The sequence below is a fragment of the Choloepus didactylus genome, chromosome 12 (genome assembly GCF_015220235.1).
Source record: "Choloepus didactylus isolate mChoDid1 chromosome 12, mChoDid1.pri, whole genome shotgun sequence".
NCBI lineage: Eukaryota > Metazoa > Chordata > Mammalia > Pilosa > Megalonychidae > Choloepus > Choloepus didactylus.
This window is the reverse complement of record NC_051318.1, coordinates 95,220,243-95,239,401: the sequence shown is the minus strand read 5'-3', so window position 1 is coordinate 95,239,401 and position 19,159 is coordinate 95,220,243. Positions and strand designations below refer to the sequence as shown.

The window sequence follows — 19,159 nt, the reverse complement described above, 5'->3', positions numbered from 1 at the left end:
TTCACAACCACAGGGTTAGATTTAAGAACATGTTTTTCTGGGTACATAGCTCCAAACCACCCCAGGTCTGTGGATTGGATAGTGTTGCATCATTGCTAACTTCTAGTTTTGGATGATTGTATTAGCATATGTTGGAGAGTGCCTTTTTTGGAGGGAAAGGCTCATGGGAGTTTTTAGGGAGATCTGGGCATAGTGTCTATAATCTGCTCTTAAATGTTTCAGAAAAAAGAATAATGAAAGAGAGAGATGTGCTAATATGTGTGTAAGAGAGAGAATAACTGAAAAGAGAGATGGTACAAATGTGGTAAAATATTTCAAACTGCAGATTCTGGGAGAAGGAAATATAGAAGCACTTTGTACTGTCCTGTACGTTTTCTGTAAGTTTGACATTTGAAAAAAAAAACAAACAAACAAGTACCATCATTTTACTAACAATAGGTTAAATAACAGGCCAAGGATCCATTTCTGGTAAGGTCATTTATTATTATTGTGGACTACATTACCTTCAGAATATCTGCTGCCCCTGCCTTTCTGGCACATCCCTGAAAGAGGATTATGCATCTCAATTCATTGATGTCGGGCTCAGCCACATGACTTGCTTTAAGAGCCATCTCTTAGCTCTCCCATCTCTTGTCCTTCTGTCATGAGAATAGCATGTCCAAGGCTGCTCCTTCAGCCTGGATCCCAGATCCTACCCACAGAAGCAGAGCTGCAAGCATATGACATGAGCCAGAAGTCAACCTCTGTGTGGCAAGTCACTGGGATTTGGTGGTCATTTGTTACCCACGCTAAACTTAGTCTAAGCTGACTGATACACTTAACTAGTAAATAACTTGTGGTTAGAGTAGGAGTATGGGTTGTCTGTCTGAAACCAAAGCCCATACTCTTTCTACGTGCTAGAAATAATTATTTAGTCATTTCAAAACCATTTTATTGATCAAACTGCCCTTTGTAGGACTCAGCTGCTCTGAGCTTGTCCACTTATTAACACTGAGGTAGCATTTTGTCTTCTCATCTTTTTCAGTCCTTTTATTTTTCTTTGCAGCAGGACCCTCATTTCCAGCAATACCATGCATAAGAGAGCCCCCAAAACATTTCTGCTACAAAACACTTAAAAATGCTGGATAAAATATGGCTGAGCTAGTAAGAAAGTAGCAGAAGCTGAGTGTGGCCTGCTATCTTTCCCTGTGACCTACCCTGTGCTTCTCTGTCTGTTGGGGGTCCCAGGAAAAGTCAGGGGGTGGACTGTGGAAGCTGAGTGTGGCCTGCTCCCTTTCCCTGGGACCCACAAATAAATCAGATGCATTGGCCTGCCTTCTAAGATGGGAGGATAAATGTGGACTCACTCCCCTCTTAGGAAAGCCTTGAGGTAAAACTCATCCCCTAGCAGAGTGGCCTGCCGGTGCATTCCTTCCACTTTTGCCCTAAACACCTGGCCCACCCTGCCCTGCTGTGTCTGTACCCATCTGGGCAGGAGCAGGGTCCTTCTGGCACCTGGGGAGACGCTTTTCACTCCTCCTGATGTAGAACTCCCCCAGCCATGGGATGCCCTGTGGTTTGGACTGAGTGCTGACCCAGGATCACATCCAGACAGCAGGAGATGGCCTCGGTTGTGCTTTCCAGCAGGACACCTTCAGATGTCGTCCCCACGTGGGCGAGACAAGCGAATGGACATCGTGGGCCGATAAAGCTGTTTGTAACTGACTGCCTCAGGCGGGCCCTCTGAAACCAGGGATTGGACCGGGAATCCTAAGGCAGGAGGCCCCACGATGGGAGCCCATGTTAGGGGACTTTGTTAACCCACTAGCCTGATGGGGGTTTGTGCTGGTTTGGATGTATTATGTCCCGTCAAAAGCCATATTCTTTGATGCAGTCTTGTGGGGGCAGATGTATTAGTGTTGATTAGATTGGAATCCTTTGAGTGAGTGTTTCCATGGAGATGTGACTCAGTCAACTGTGCATGAAACGTTTGATTGGATAATTTCCATTGAGGTGTTACCCCACCCATTTAGGGTGGGTGTTAATTGGATCACTGGAGTCATATAAAGGCCTTCACAGACAGAAGGACCTCAGAGCAACTGAGAGTGACATTTTGAAGAGGAGCTGCAGCTGGGTCAGACATTTTGAAGATGGCCGTTGGAAGTTGATGCAGACATTTTGGAGAACGCCATTTTGAAATGCAACCTGGGAGCAAGCAGATGCCAGCCATGTGCTTTCCCAGCTAACAGAGGTTTTCGGATGCCATTGGCCATCCTGTTGTTAATGCCTTACCTTGGACACCTTATGGCCTGAGGTGTAACCAAATAAACCTCCTTTATAAAAGCCAATCCATTTTCTGGTATTTTGCATTCTGGCAGCATTAGCAAACCAGAACAGGGTTCACAAGGGTTTCCCTGGCAGACCTCGTGAGGGGAAGCAGCCCACCCCACATGCACTGTTGTCTCTGAAGGGAGTGGCTGTCAAGGACTCAGGTCCCCCCCAATTCCACCCCCACCTGGCCATGCTCTTCTTCCTATTTGCATTCCCAGACCAAGGCCTTAAGGGGCCTCTGCTGAGCACATACAAATGTTCCCAGAGAAGTATGTATGTTTTATGGCATCTGGCCCACCCCGTCTCTGCTATACCTGTTCCCATCAGGAAGGGAGCAGAGTCCTTCCACTATGACACAAGCACAAGAAGGTGTGCATTGACCAACTCCCATGCCAGCAGGGAGTATCGAAGTCCACTAGTCAAATTAGCCTTGCTCTGCCTCTTCTCTATGTGAAACGTTTTTCCTCCAGTGCCTTGTGAGTCATGCTTTTGTTGATGACCCCAACACCTGGTTTGGAGTGGGTTGGCCATCTCTTTGGTGTCTCTTCTGGCAGACAAAAATAAAGGAAATAGTCCAAGTATTTAAAAACTCTGAAATACTAAAGGTCTGAAAATGAAGTGAGAACAGGAATCTGGAGAGGTAAGTGGGCCAAAAAGCTAATGGTTGTTCTAAGGACACATCTTGACTTCTGGGGACTTAAAGACAAAGATAGGTGTAGATATATCTATATCTAGATTTAGATAAGATTTAGATTAAGACTCAGAAGAAGTTGCAAAAATAAGAGACAGTTCCTGTTCATCCTTCACCCAGCTTCTGCAATAGTATCTTACATAATCATAGTACATTGTGAAAACCATGAAATTGAAATTGGTGCAATACTATGAAATCAGGTATAGATCTTATTCAGATTTCACTAGCTTTTGCACACACTATTTTTGTTTTGGGGTATAGAGTTCCATGAAATTTGATCACTTGTGTAGAAATTAGTAACTATCAATGCAAAGACACTCCCTCATTTCCCCTTCATAGTCACATCCACCTTTTCACCACCACCCTTGGCAACCACTCATCAGTTTTCCATCATTATAATTTTCCCACTTTGAGAACGTTAGATGAATGGAATTCTACAATCAGTAACCCTTTGAGATTGGCTTTCTTCATTCAGCACAATGCCTTTGAGATTCATCCAAGTTGCTACATGGCTCAATAGTTTATTCCTTTTTATTTCTGATTAATATTGCATTGCATGGCTTTGCCATAGTTTGTTTCTCCATTCATTTACACATGGAAGGTCATCTGGCTTGTTTCCAGTTTTTAACTACTACAAACAAAGCTGCTACAAATATTCATGTACAGGATTTTGTGTGAGCATAAATTTTCATTTAACTAGGATAAATAACAAAGCTGCTACAAATATTCATGTACAGGGTTTTGTGTGAGCATCAATTTTCATTTAACTAGGATAAATATCCAGGAGTTTGATTGCTAAACAGATGTTTAACTTTATAAGAAACTACCAAACTGTTTTCCCAAGTGACTGTATCATTTTCTATTCCCATCGGCTATGTATGAGAGGTCCAATTGTGCAGCATACTCACCAGCATTTGGTACAGACAATATTTTTTATTTTAGCAATGCTAATAAGGATGCAGTAGTATCTCACTGTGGTTTTAGTTTGCATTTCCCTAATGGCTAATGATGATGAACATCTTTTCAATGCTTATCTGCCACTTCTGTATCTTCTCTAGTGAAGTGACTGTCTTAAGTCTTTTACCCATTTTCTAATGGCGTTGTTTACTTTTGAGTTTAGAGAGTCCTCTGTTGGATATGTGTTTTGCAAATATCTGTGGCGTCTCTTTAAAACCTCCAAGTTAATGGCCAATGAAGGGACTGTGAGGAGGCAGAATGGCATTCCTGGGAGAGTGAGGTCACCTGAAGCACTACATCCTCAGAATGGATGAACCAGGAAAAATTCTACATAGCCAAGGAGATAAGTAACAAGCTAGAAGATAAATCTGAAAGAATCAGCCAGAATGTAGCTCAGAGAAACAAAGGGAAGGAAAATAAAAAAGAAACCTTAGTAGGTTTAACCTACATCTAATCAGAATTCCAGGAGAGTCTAGAGCTAAGCTGTCCAATACAGTAGCTATTAGCCACTGTGGCTATTTAAATTTTTAATTTTAATTAAGTAAAACTAAGCAAAGTTAAAAATTCAATTCCTCAGTCACATTACTCACATTCCGGGTGCTCAATAGCTACATGTGGCTGAGGCCACCATAACCCACAGTGAAGCTACAGAACATATCCTTCACCTGAGAAAGTTCTATTGGACAACCCCACTCCAGGTCATAAAGTCTGAATAAATCTCAAACAACTGGTATCATATAGACTATATTCATTGACCAAACTTTGACATTAGAAACCAGTAACAATGTAACAGTTCCCAATAATTATAATTATAGGTCAAAGAAAATTCACTGGGGATACTGAACATATTAATGCCGAATGATAATGAATTTATGGACTGCTATTGAAGCAAAAGTAGCCTAAGGTGGTCCCTGGCACTATTTCCCCAGGGCAAATCTCTGATGATTACAACCACCGCGACTGCCCAGCTACCCTCCCCCCTCCGCTCCCAGGTTCTCTAAGACCTTGACTCCGACAAAAAAGGGAAGTTTCCATTTTAATTCTCTTCCGCGTTCCGATACAAACTCTCAACTCTGTACAGTCCCATGACCCCATCAAAGTCTCCGCATCCTGGGACCTCCAGTCAACACACCCTCAAGCGACCCTACTTCGGCAAAATCCACAAAAACACCAAAATACAAAACTTAAGTGACTGAAACGCCGACCCCTCCACCCGTACACCCCTGGGCTCGCCCGGTGCCTCGGTGGCCGCGGGGCGCCGTGACGTCACAGCGCGCACCGGGAAGTGGCAGGCGGGCTTTACGTCATCTGGCCGCGACGAAGCGGCGGCTGGCCTTACTGTTGCTGGGAGGAGGCTGGAACGGCAGCCGCCGGGGCCGAGATGATGCCTGCCAGAGGGAGGTTTCCTGGGCAGCAGAGGCCGCTAGGGTTGGGATGAAAGAAGCGGGGCAGATGCAACATCTGGAGAACGCGGGGACATGGCGGTCAGTCAGCACCCAGACGGGCAGTATGACCGGTGAGTGCCCGTGACCCCTGACCCTTCGCTCTGCTCTGGGTCGTCTCTCGCTGACTAACTCCGGGCTCTCTCTTCCTGTCTCTCCTGGCCTGCCCTGCCGCTCCTGGCCGGCTCTTCCCCGCTCGGGGCGCGTCTTCGTCTCACTCACCCGGACCTCTTGGCCCGGCCCCAGCGGCTCTGGAAGTCGCGCTCGTGGCCCCCTTTTTCTCTTCCGGGACCTAGAGCTGGAGTCCCGGAGACCGGCGACTCTGAAAGAATGCCCCGAATCTTGCTTTGGCTTTGATTTTCAGATTAACCGCAGACGACGCTTTCCGACGTTTCCACTGTTTTACCCTCGAAGGGCACAGCATTAGCGTCCTGGTCCAGTCATTGATCTTAGAGCAAAGTCTCATTACCAAAGAAAAACTTGCTCCACTTCGACATGAGGCGCAAGGGCTTTTTCCAAGTTCCCTTTGTGTTGTTCCGATAGCTGCGCGTATCAGTTGTCATTTTTGTTCCCCCTCCCGGATGAGGGTTGGAGAAAAGGGCCTAACTTTGGAAAAAATGCCGTGAGGCCACCGCATCCTGCTAAGGAATCTCACGGATTCTCCTGTTCTCTAATCCTTTTTCTCTGCCCTCTGCTAGAGCAGCTGAGCAAAGGCTGCAGCTTGGGCTAAGAATAAAATTTTAAACGGTTTGCCTTCTGTTTTATGTTTGCCCTAGGTGAAACACCAAGGCTTTCTAAAGTCAACCTTTTCACTCTCCTCAGCCTCTGGATGGAGCTCTTCCCAGCTACAGAAGCCCAAAGACAAAAATCTCAGGTATAATTTGTTTCCTTAAGTAGTTTTTCTCCTGAGAAAACAATGCGCTAATATTCGATTTTATTGTTCCATTTTCTGTCACACTTGAACAAATTCAACAGACCTTAAGATTTGAAAATTACCTTTAAAATTCATGGTGGTACTTGTAACTCAATAGTTACTCTCAGATTGGGCTAAGTTTATCAGATATTAATGATATTTGTATGTTGGTTTGGCCAAGATTATTGTCTATACCACATAATTTAGTATCCAATTGTATACTTTTGCTGTTTCATCGAGGTAGTTTTTATCTCCTGTCAAATTGTAAATTTGTCTTCTGCTACTTGGTGTACCCCTTAGCAGCTACTATTATAATAGGTAGTCCATGAATGTGAATGCTTTTCTTTGTTCCATGTGAATAATCTCTTTAAATCTGGAAAAGGATGATCAAAACAGGTTAGGAATGTATAGGAAGAATAATCATTTAAAAACCAGTGTATTGGAAATGTGTACATCCTATATCTTTTCTTTCTCCCACCCTTGAGTCAGCAGGTGCCAGGTTCTTAATCATTTTCCCGCACACTTGTGGTCCCTTGGTGCTGGGTTCTCATTTTGATTTGGTAGCTTTGAAAGCTTAGTGTTGCCATTGACTTTTTAGGGGGCCAAAGGTCATATTATGGAAGTAATGTTAAGTCAAGTTGGCATTGAAAACAGGAAAAAAAGGAGGGGTGGGGAATGGCTTCTCACCATTCTAACAACATCACTCGTAACATTCTGGTACTTTCCTTCCAATATGTTTTTCACCATAAGGATTTCTTTTTCCCTCTTACAAAATTGTAATTATGTTTTTCTGCATATGCTTATTGAAGTTTCTGACTTGCCAATAATTCTGCTGAAAGATTGCTTTAGATTTTCTCTGGAAATGCTTTTTGTAAATCCTTAAGTTCCTACAGTACTCTTAGGAGCTCATTCATGATCACCCTCTTTTTTTCATCTTGGGCACCCTCTAGTGTACTATGGATGAGGGTGTGTGCTTAGCACTGGAGAGATGGGGAAAAGACATGGTCCTTGTTCTCCAGTGTGGGGGAAATCGAGGCATTTAAATAGTTAAGATAAAATTAGATGGTGGAGTCTAATACAAAGTGAGAACACAAATAGATATGCTACCAAGACTTTACATGAGGAAGTGAGGGGAGGATTCACAAGGGAGGTGGCATTTGCACGGGGAAGGATGCGTAGGTATTGGCCATGCCAAGACACTACATGTGGAAATGCTTGGAGGAATGAGAGAACTTTTTGTGGTTCTCGGGCCCAGGGTAAAGCTGGGTGGAGAGAGGAGACTAGAGATGAGCCTGGAAAGGTGGAGGGTGTCAGATCATAAAAAACAACATTGTATGCCTTGTGAAGAAGTTTAGATTTTATCTTGTAAGCAAGAGGATGGCATTGAGAAATTTTAATGGGGGGGGGAATTCACATTCCTATGTGAAATGTTTTATAGATAGTAAAACACTAAAAGTGTTATGCATCCTTATTCCCCATTTCTCAACACCTCCACACCCCTCCTTTAGCTTCACATTTTATTATTGGCTTTGAGAAAGTTCCTGATTTCCTTCATGGATTTCAGAGTTCCTTTATTCCTTCTACTTCTTGATAGTTCAGTATTATTTATGAAAGTAAATTTCCATGCTGTGGGGGTAGGGGTGGGGGTCGGTGGGGGTGTTTGTTTTTTGTAGAAGTAGATTAGAAGCAAATTGTTTATAGAGGTTTAAGACATTTAAAAAGCTGGGCTTATTAGAGATTGAGTACTAAGTTCAAAGAAGCCTTTTTTTTTTTAAAAATAGCCAGATTTGATCTCAATTTAATTCTGTTTATACACAAACACACACTCACACACACACACACACAAACTAAGAATAAAGCCTGTGCTGAAATTTAAGTTCTTTTTAGATAGACAAGCATAGGCTATATTTAGTGAACAATGTTATTTAAATTCTATCAGGAATGAAGTCAGGGCCAACTAATTACTAAAGTCTGTTTACAAATAACATACACCTTACTGTTTCATCATACTTTATGGAGAAAACTATGTAGCCTGAGGAAGTAAGTGAGACAAGGCTTTCAGTTAGCATTTTAATAATAAAAACAAAATAATAGGGCCAAGTAAATTTCAGCATTATAAAACTACATTTGCAACAAGATTTTATGCAACTTTATATCTTGCTTAACAAAAGATCAGGTTGATGACTCCCTGTTTTCTCTGGGTGACTCACAGTTTATCTGGCATCATGTTCTTTCATCTGGCAGGCATCAAGGAAGCTTTAAAAATGAAAGAAATCAGTCTTCTGTTTTGTTTTAAATATTTTATTTGGAATCTTACTTAGAAATCTGACTCATACCCATGCCTATTGAAAGCTTTTAAATTAAAAAGTTATAATTATGACACAGAAATGAGTATAAAGAGCATCCAAACAAAGCAAAACAAGAATCCATGTTTTAGAAATGCTGGCAGACCTGGAAATAGAACTGAACTGTACATATGAAAGGTTATCACTCTTGTATGCTGGTCCTGAAGCACACCCTGCTCCTCTTCACTGCATTTGTATCTTCACAGCTGCCCTCCCACATCCAGATCTGGTAGGACCATGGCTGTCAAGCCATGGGCTTGGTTAGGCCTCCACTTTTTTTTTTTTTTTAATCATTTTTTAAATTGTAGAATATAGCATATATGCATAACAGTGATAACTTTCCAGGTTCAATTTAACAAGTAGATAGAAAATTTCAAAGAATATTATAGGTTATGATTCCACAGTTTCAGTTATTTCCTTATGAAATGTAACATATATGCAAAAAGGTATAGCTTTCAAATTACAATTTAGCAAGTAGCTATATAACAAATTTCAAAGGATGTTACAGGTTACAGTTCCACCATTTCCATTTTTTCTTTCTAAGTATTCTAATACCCTAGCAATTGAGGAAATGAAAATTATATAAAGATTCAGTATTCCTAATCCTGTGTTAAATTCCGTCTTGTCTGTTGGTACCCCTTCCTCTAGTTTACTTACTTTCCCAATCTTCAGAGATGTCTAAGGCCTTTGGACTCAGAGACACTTGGGCTGGGAATTCCTCACCAGTAGTCTTTTGGGTTAAGATCATTTAACCATTTTTAACATTTAAACATTGTTTCTATGAAAAAAAAATGTTTTAAATTCCAAAAAGCCAACTTGCCAGTTATTTAGAACATAATTATTTGAAGGGTATCAACTACTTATATATCTAATATCAATAAAGCAAAGTGTCATGAAGGTGATACTTTCTCCTTGAAGACTGTGGTGTTCTTGAGGCTGGCTGCTGGTGATTTATAGTACTTAGCTGGTTACATGGCAAGGCATATGGTAGCATCTCCTGGTCTCTCCCTTCTTTTCTGGGTTCCCTTGATACCTACCCTTTTGCCGCTCTCTCTGTGGCTTTGTCTGTCTGAACTTCATTCCCTTTATAAAGGACTCCAGCAATAGAATTAAGACCCAGCCTGATTGAGGTGGGCCACACCTTAACTAAAGTAACATCATCAAAAGGTCCTATTTACAATGGATTCATACCCACAGGAATGGATTAAATTTAGGAACATGTTTTTCTGAGGTACATACTGCTTCAAACTACACCATTATTTTATAATGATTTCTTTCATTTTTAAAGCTTCCTTGGTGCCTGCCAGATGACAGAACATGGTGCCAGATAAACTGTGAGTCACTCGGAGAAAACATGGAGCCATCAACCTGATCTTTTGTTGATAGAATATATTAAATTCCTTAAAATAATACCCTAATTTTGCAAGTAGCTGCTTTGAGCAGCTTTGCAAAGTAAAACAGTTATCAGAGTAATTCCTATGCACTATTCATAAAATGGACAGAAGAAAAAGAATTCCTCATAATTCCACCACTTACAGACTACTAACATGTTTATATTGTTCTTTCCCATCTTTGGGATCATTTGAGATCATTTAGATCTGAATCATGCACTTTTCACTTAACATAGAAAAATTTTTATACTCTGATGTTAGTACAAACATAGGAGAGGCAACTTAGTCTAGTGGTTTAAGAGTAGCCAGTGGTTTTATAGTTAGCCTGCCTGGGTTCAAATCTTGCCTCAGTTTCTTACTCATTGTGTAACCTTGCAGAAGTTGCTTTATCTCTAGGCATCAGCTTCCTCATCTGTAAAATGGAATGTTACTACTATATACTATGGGGGGCTTTTATGAGAATTGAATGAGTTGACATCTGTAAAGCTCTTAGAATAGTGCCTGGTACATGCTGTGCACTATTTGAATGCTTGTTATTTTAATGATTGCATAACAGTCCATCGTATGGATGTACTGTATCCCTTTATAATTGGACATTTAAAAATAATCTGCACTTTTTACCAGCCTTAATGTGTTAACTTAAAACCATCTCCAAATAAATCTAATATCCAAGTTTTTCAGTACTGTCAAATATTTACACTATATGGGTGCTCCTTAAGGATTGTTCACTTTACTTTTTCTGAACAGAAGCAAGATAGCCCAGTTGTTAAAACAATGGATTTTGGGCTTGTATGCTGGTTTACCAATTTATTAGCTGTATGACTAGGATAAAGTTATTTAATCTCTCTCAGTCACAGTTTCCTCATTTGTGAAATGGAAACAACAGTGGTAGCTACTTTATAATGCTGTGAGAATTCAATGAAATTGTTAAGATACTGCTATTATTTTCACTCATAGAAATATCATCACTATTAGTACTATACAAACACCAGCATTTTACGACCAACGCCATTACTCCCTCCACTTCCTGTTCTGCTTGAATAGAAACTTCATTCCTATGACCTCGTTTTTCTTATAAACCTTTCCTTGGTGGTTGCTCCTTTTTCTAGCATCCAGTTTCATAAGACTAAGAAGTCAGCATTCACCAAGTTTCCCATCACCACCAATTTATTAAATAAATAAATGTATTAAATAAATTAAATAAATTCTGGGGCTCACAGAATTCTGCTTCCTCACCTTAACCCCTCCCGGTTTGAATCATCTACTGGCTTCATAGCCACAGGGACTGAACCATGGACATCTCTGGGGACCATTATTTTGCCTACCACAATCCATGCCTTTGCTACCTGGTTCCTTGATTTTCTCAATTCCAATTAATTTGCCCGTGTTCCACTTTAGTCACTCATAACTGTGGCTACACTCTGGACTTTTTCATTGCTCAAAACTGTCCCAACTCTGAAATCTTAAACTATAGAATTTTATTTTCTGACCACAATTTCCAGTCCTCCTTCTGTTCCTTGGAAAGATGTGTAGGGGCCAGAATAAAGGTCATGTTTATGAAGTTCAGTAGTCTGAACCTGATCCTGAACAAAGTGGCAAGTCAGTGCGGGGTTTCAAGGCAAAAATGAATATTTCCAAAGCCAAGGAAATACTGAATGTGTCTCAGGAACTAATCTTTTTTTTTCTTTCTTAATCTACTTTTAATCAGAAAAAGGAAGAAGGAAAGCATGGAGCCTTAGGAGATAATGAAGACATGGCTAGAGGACCTACTGACAAAAAACAGGTGAATTTTTATTTCTTTTTAAAGACATATATGCTATAATGACAATTAAAACAAAAAGTATAAAGTAGAACATAAATCTCTCCTCATTCCCACTTCCAAGGGAGTTTCTTATAAATGCTCCTAAAATTTTTTTGTGTATTTACAAGACTATATATTGTCTCTCCTATTAAAAAAAAGAAGAAAAGAAAAAACTTTTTTTTTTTTTTTTTTTTTTAAATTTAACTCTCGATCCCCTCAATATTAATTCACATAGATGAGAAGGGAAACATTCCACGGTGCAGTCATTTCCTGCCTGTCTTGCTGGGTAGGCTAAAAACCTAAGACCTTGACTGCCCTCCACCTGGGCCATTTCTCAGAATTGGGTTTACAGCAAGCAACCTCGGGGGATGAGGTCATTTCTCCCTTTGGACAAAGAGCAGATTTTTTTTTTACTGCTTGCTGTGAAACAGCAGGGTCCCCAAGCTCAGTGTTCCTCTGCTGTCAAATAACGCACCACGTGTGCAGGCCCCATTGGATCTATCTGCACTGCCACACCGCCCCCCCCCCCCCCCCCCCGAGACTCACAGGCAAAGGCAGCCAGCACAAACATGGTGCTTGCTGTGCTGTGGATAACAGAGCCCTTTGTCTCTGCCCAGGACCCTCATGCCTTCTGCCAGTACCCATTAAAGAAGAATAAGCTAACTTATTAGCCTATGAGTAGGGTAAAACTCTGTCTAGACTTGACAAGATGAACTTTGCTCTTTTTAATATTGAACAGTACTTCCTTGTTACTTGTAATCTTTTGCATTTTCCTGAGATTCTAATTCACTGAGTCTGGAGTGGAGTCTAACCATGTGTACTTCGAAAAAGGTCACCTTAATAATTCTGATATAATTCTTGGGGATTTCCTGATTAGTTCTGACAGCGCATCTCTAAAATGTCCAACAAGAATATACTAATAATTTATCTAAGATTATTTAGATGATTTCATTATAAGAAAGACAGGGAAAAAAATAGTGAGTCGCCATTTAAGTAAATGTACTAGTTCATAAACAAAACAGACTGTCCTCTTTTGCCCATGTTTGAAGGTAAAACTCCATGACTGGGGTTACATAGGTGACTTGCCATGGTGTTAGTGAAGTGAAACAAAGTCGGTGTCCAGAACAGGGCATCTGTTCTGAAGACAGAAAAGACTTAGTCTGCTGGGAGCTGCCACAAGTAGATGTGCCTAAATGGAATGCAACTGAGGCTTTTCTCTGTTTTGTTTTAAGTTTAGGATGGAAAAAATCTTTGTCTCTGCCTTGATCTTTTGAGCTTGCTTAGAAGCAAAGTGAAAAACATTACAAGTTAGTTATTCTCCAAGGCAAAAAAATAAAAAGAGATTCTAGATAAGAAAATGATATATAAACTTGACCCAAAAGATGTACTTCTGAAAAATAAGTTGAGGAGATGTTGCTTATTTATTAGGAACAGTTTTTTAAAAAGTCTTTTGAGGTCAAGTTTTCTGTTTTATTTCTTTTCTCTGCTTACCTACTTAGAAAATCTAAAGCTAAAATTCAATTGCAACCATTCCCACTGGTCACAGTTGATTCAGTTTAATAAAACGGACTCTAGTGCTGAGATATTTTGATAAGGCAACATCAGTTATTTTTCAAAGTGACAAATTTTAAAAAAACTTGCTGAAGATACTCAGAAATAGATACTAACTTTGCATTTAAGGTATTTAAAACTAGGAAATTTTGGGATGGGGGAAGGGCAAAGGTAGAAAAGAGTTCACAAATCTAAGAAAAATTAAAAACTTATTCTTAAACTCAATGTAAACAGATCTTTCATATGCCAGATACATTCTTTAATATATATTTTGTAAAGGAAAGATTTTTGTATTCCTTTTAAACATCCTTACAGTTAGGAGATGGTTGTTTGACTCAAAAAGGGAATTCTGTAACACCTTCTCTATTCCATTTTTTTAGGTATTTCACAAAGGAGCGTTCTCCATAGTTTGAAACGTGTTTTATACTGACAACTGAAACTGAGAGTTGAATATTTTAGTTAATATTACTTTGGTCTGATCCGTAAAGTGATTTCAAATACATTTCCTCAGGGGATAGCCATACAGCAGTAGGGAGGGGATTTGGAATAATGGGTACCCTATCCTCAGCCCAGGTTTTTCTCATATAAATTAGGATGCTTTATGTTCAAAGTAACAGAAAACTTTGACTCAAAGCATGATTAGAATGCCATCGAACCCTAGCCCATCCCATCCTCCAGGGCTTAAATCTGGGTCAGACCAATCCTCTACTGGTGAGATACTTCTGAGATAGCGCAAGCTTATTGCTCTGGCTCTGAGTTCTCTTTTCCTTTCTGACACCTGAGAGTCTGTCTTCCTTCCTTTTGAACTCAACTGTTCATTTAAAAAAATTTTTTTCATTGTAATTTGTCTAGCATTTCTATATACTTGTAGTAGGTGGGATCCAACCACATTAGTCTAGACTACCAAAGTACAACCAATTTTTAGAAAGGAGTTAAGAATTATCTTTTAGTGAATATTTAAAATATTTTAAAATTTAAGATGACCATAACCTCTTCTTTAGTTCTACCTTTTATCACCTGTGAGTCTTTCAGAAAGTCACATAAACACTCTGGGCTTTACTCTACTTGTCCATGTGTAAAATCGAAGGGTTTTCCAAATTTTTCCTTATTATCACCTAGAAACTTAACACTGAATAGTCCTAGACTAGATGCTACAGGTAACAAGTCAAATTGGCTTGGTTCTTACCCTTTATTAGGCTAAAATGTATTCATTTTTCACTGAGTCAAATTAATAATAATTACATGCTTAATTGTTTGGTAAAGAAAGCCCAGAGTTAGAACATTTCTGGTATAAAGTCAACACTAAACTTTCAGAAATTTTTTGGATAATGAGAAACATGCTTTTGTTCCCGCTGTGTTTAGATAAAGAACTAAATGAAACTTCATTTTATTAATAAATCAAGTATAATACAAATATGATCTTAGGTGTTGTAACCAATGAATAATTATTTTATATTTAATGTAGGTAAAGAGAACTGGCCTTGTGGTGGTGAAAAACATGAAAATTGTTGGTCTTCATTGTTCTAGTGAAGATTTACATGCTGGGCAAATTGCTCTTATTAAACATGGGTCAAGGCTGAAAAGCTGCGACCTTTACTTTTCCAGAAAACCGTGTTCTGCTTGTTTGAAAATGATTGTAAATGGTAAGTATATTAGTTTTCTAGGGCTGCCATAATCAAGTACCACAAACTGTGTGACTTAAAACAACAAAAGTTTATCCTCTCACAGTTCTGGAGGCCAGAAGTCCAAAATCAAGATGTCAGCAGGGCCATGTTCTCTGAGTCCTTCCTTGCCTCCTCCTAGTTTCTGGTGGTTCCTGGAAATCCTTGGTGTACCCTTGGCTTGCAGATGCATCACTCCAATCTGTGCCTCTCTCGTTATATGGCATTTTCCCTGTGTGTCTCTGTGTCCAGATTTCCCTCTGCTTATAAGGACACCAGTCGTTAGATTAGGCCCCTCACTAACCCAGCATAACCTCATCTTAACTTGATGACATCTGCAAAGACCCAATTTCCAAAAAAGGTCCCATTTGCAGGTACTGGGGATTACGATTTGAATGTATGTTTTCTGGGGAACACAAGTCAACCCACAATAGTAAGTGTGGATAAGGCTTTGTTGGCAATTTACAGCATTTACATGAGAACAGTTTGAGATAAAGGGTTGAAAAACATGTATTCTGATCTCAGCTCTGTCACTAGTTAAATAACTCCCAGTGTATTAATTGGTTAATGCTAGCTTTATAACAAATAAACCCCCAAATTTCAGTGACTTGATATACTAGACATATATTTGTGGTTTAATCCCATGATGTAGTTACTTGATCTCATAGTCAAGTGTCATGATATAGATACTTTATTTACAATCACTGTTACTATTACTTCAGCTACAAAGCAGATATTTCTATGACACAGTGGTGGAAACTGTGTTCATGATAATATCACATTTGCACTAAGGCTACCCCAACAATGGTGGGTGAACTCCTGGTGGCACAGCATGAGCCACTGCAGTGGGGCCAGAGCACACCTGCAACCCCAGCATGCACACGGAACCGAAGCAAAGAGCCACCTTCACTTAAGAATGGCCTTGGTGAAACAGTAGAAATGATTAATTTTATTAAATCCCAACCATTATGTGCATATCTTTTTAATACTCCTTGTGAAGAAATAGGAGGTGCACAGAAAGCACCAAAGTGTGACAGTTGCCTTGAGGAAAAGCTCTTGTGTGATTGGGTTGTGAACTGAATTATCCATTTCTTTTCATGAAACACCATGAACTGACAGACTAATTATTTATACTTGGATATTTGGCAGACTTTTTATTGAAAATGAATGAAGTGAACCTGTCATTTTTTTTCCCCTAAAAACTGACACATCAGTTTATTTTATTTACACAATAAGTTTAATTTACATAGAAATGATAGAGTATTTCAGGAGCAAGTTTTAAAAACAATTTCTGCTGAATGACTGCTATAATAATCTCCTTAAAAGAGAAATAAACAAACTGAAATGGCAGTTGTGAAACATATAGTAGCTCTCGGCTGAAGACAAACCAGATATTCAGTATTTCAGTCTTAACCATATCAAAAGCCATTTATTAAGGCAGTCTCCCAGGTAGTAAAACTCAAATATGCACCATCTTCTGAATCCTCCCCTACAACCACCAGTGAGGGGAGAGAAACAGGCTTTTGTTTAGAGCTTGTAATGTCCAGCACTTGGCAAGATGCTTTCCACAGGTCCTCACTGACTGGAATTAGAGATCATGTTGAGTGAACCTGTCATTTCAAGGAAAAATTGACAGTATTTGTTGTCAGTGATAAAATGTGAGCTTTCGAGTGGGAATTAGAATTTTGAAAACTTGTATCCACTTGTCTCAAACTTGACAGCTTCTGAATATTTAGACTCTTCTGATGAGATCAGTGGTGAGATGAATGAATGTGATTTTTTTTTTAATTGTAAAATCAATAAACCAATATTTTCCAAATGACCCATGCATGATGTTATAAAATCTTGTGTGGGTAAAAGAGCCATTCAAAGTACAAGATAGACCAATGGATTTTAATGTAACAGAACAGAAAGTTCTGTTCATTGATATTGTTTCAGATTCCACATTGTAACTAACCTTTAAGAAACTGTCCCTCATTGAATATTTCTGTAGTGTCAAAGAAGAACATTCACATTTATCTGCAATGGCTGTTAAAATACCCTTCTCTTTCAAGTATATATCTGATATTTTTCACATACTTCAACAAAAACAACATATTGCAGGAGACTAGAGGCAGAAGCAGATTTGAGAATCCAGTTGTCTTCCATTAAGCCAGATATTAGAGTTCTGTAAAAATTTAAAACAATGCCATTCTTCTCACTAATTTTTGTAGCTGTTGTGGAAAATACAGTTAATTTTCATAAAAATGTTATTTACATTAATGTGTAGTAGGTCTTTTATTGTTATAAAATTAACATTAATGTGTAATAGGTCTTTTATTGTCATTTTAAAATTAATAAAATAAATATTTAAAAAATTTGTTTTAATTTTCAAATACAGTAAATATTGATAGATATAATTCACATGAACTACAGCTCTTTGGGGTCCTCAGTAATTTTTAAGAGTTGTAGAGCGGTCCTGAAATCCAGAAATTTGAGAATTTTTTGCCACTGTTGTAGCATTTGCCACTGGTTTGTGAACATTTGAAGATTATTCCTCTCTTGCTCTCCTGGATCAGGATTACTAGGAGCAACCAAGATGCTTAGATGAAAGATTTGCCCTCACTGATGATTAGGAAATGGATTGTGAGAACTCCAGCAGAGGGAAGATGAAATGCAACCAGAGGAAACATTCTTATATAAACTTGAGGCCTTCAAAGTTGCTTTGCCACCCAAGCTACAATGAGTCAGGGTTAGCAGGGAATAGATGCCAATACACATTTGTTCTACTCAGACCTCTTAGTTTGTAGAATACTCTTGGGCCTTCTGTCTATTCACTTCTGGGCACTATCACACACACAAAATCCCCCCTTAGCTGAAAGATAATACCAAAGGGATCTCTTCGTTATAATGCCCATTCACTTGAATGTTTGCGTACTGAGCTATGCTTAAGGCACTGGTGCTGAGGAGGGATTTCAAAATCAAACCCCAAATATAGTTCTTTCCAGGGAGCTCAGTCTTTGGTGGGGATATGAGTATGCAATCACATGGAGTGCCTGGGGCCTATAAGACCTTTTTTTTCTGTAAATGCAGCTCAAATATGTTTTCTCAAATGGGTCTCCCACCCTAGTTTTTCAGTATGATTAAATAAGTGGAATTATTAGGTGAAAGAGTGAACATTGGAAGGCTCTTTGTATTGTCAAAGTGGTTACCAAAAATACTACCACTTTATACCCTCCCTGCCCTCCTGACACTTTCCCATTTTACCTTGTCCTCTTCGGTTTGGTAGTGTTGAAATCTTTTCTGATTTAATAGGTGAACTCAGTATAGTATCTTATCGTTCAATCTCAAATACAAATTAAAATATTTTTCATGTTTGGTGTCCAGTTTTGCTTCCTCTGTTGTAAATTCTTCATATCTTTTTTGACTCTTGAGGCATTGTTTTTGTCAATTCATATGTGCTCTTAATGAATTGAAAGCTTTTCTTTATATTAAAGATTACTAAACTTTCCTCAGTCACATTGATTGAAAAATATTTCCCCTAGTGTGTTTTGATTTTAATTTTGTGGGCTTATAAAAATGAATCTTGATTTTTCCTACCTCTGCCCCCACATCACATCATAAAACTTTTTCCACATTATAAATTTTGTGAACATTTTTCATAACCACGTAATATTTTATTAGGAGGACCATAATTTGCTTAATAACCATTACCCTGTTTCAGTCATTTAAGTTTTTTGTAATTTTACTACGATACATAATGCTGCACTAAACACATAACACACATGAATTTTTTGTTTGTTTAGAATTTTGTTTTAGCATCATGGAAGAATTCTTAATCAGAGGACAAGAACAAATTCACACATAAATGACTTGTTTATTCTAGGTATAAAATTCTAAATACCAGTTGTAGACTGCAATTCTTAAAGCAGCTATTTGATCACGTGGAGGATTCTGCTGTAGTCCTAGCAGCTTTGGACACACTTAACAAACAAAACTGTGATTTCACAATGCTTTCCCATGGGCTTTGGGGGTCTGCAAACGTTCTGTAAAAGGGTCTCAGCCACACAGTGTTGCAACTATCTAACTACTGTTGTGGTGCCAAAGCAGCCACAGAT

At 39.1% G+C, this 19,159-nt stretch overlaps 1 protein-coding gene across 2 annotated transcripts in view; it reads left to right on the top strand.

The window, feature by feature from the left end:
* The first annotated feature begins 5,257 nt into the window (after window positions 1–5,257).
* CDADC1 (cytidine and dCMP deaminase domain containing 1) overlaps window positions 5,258–19,159 on the top strand; it is a 49,798-nt gene continuing 35,896 nt past the window's right edge. For both annotated transcript variants that reach the window (XR_005211107.1, XM_037800086.1), the window contains exons 1-4: window positions 5,258–5,474; window positions 6,177–6,274; window positions 11,758–11,832; window positions 14,867–15,044. Coding sequence is in view for 1 of the 2 variants with exons in the window: in XM_037800086.1 (XP_037656014.1) it covers window positions 5,393–5,474; window positions 6,177–6,274; window positions 11,758–11,832; window positions 14,867–15,044 (433 nt within the window). In the remaining variant the exon portion in view is untranslated. The remainder of the gene's footprint in view (window positions 5,475–6,176; window positions 6,275–11,757; window positions 11,833–14,866; window positions 15,045–19,159) is intronic.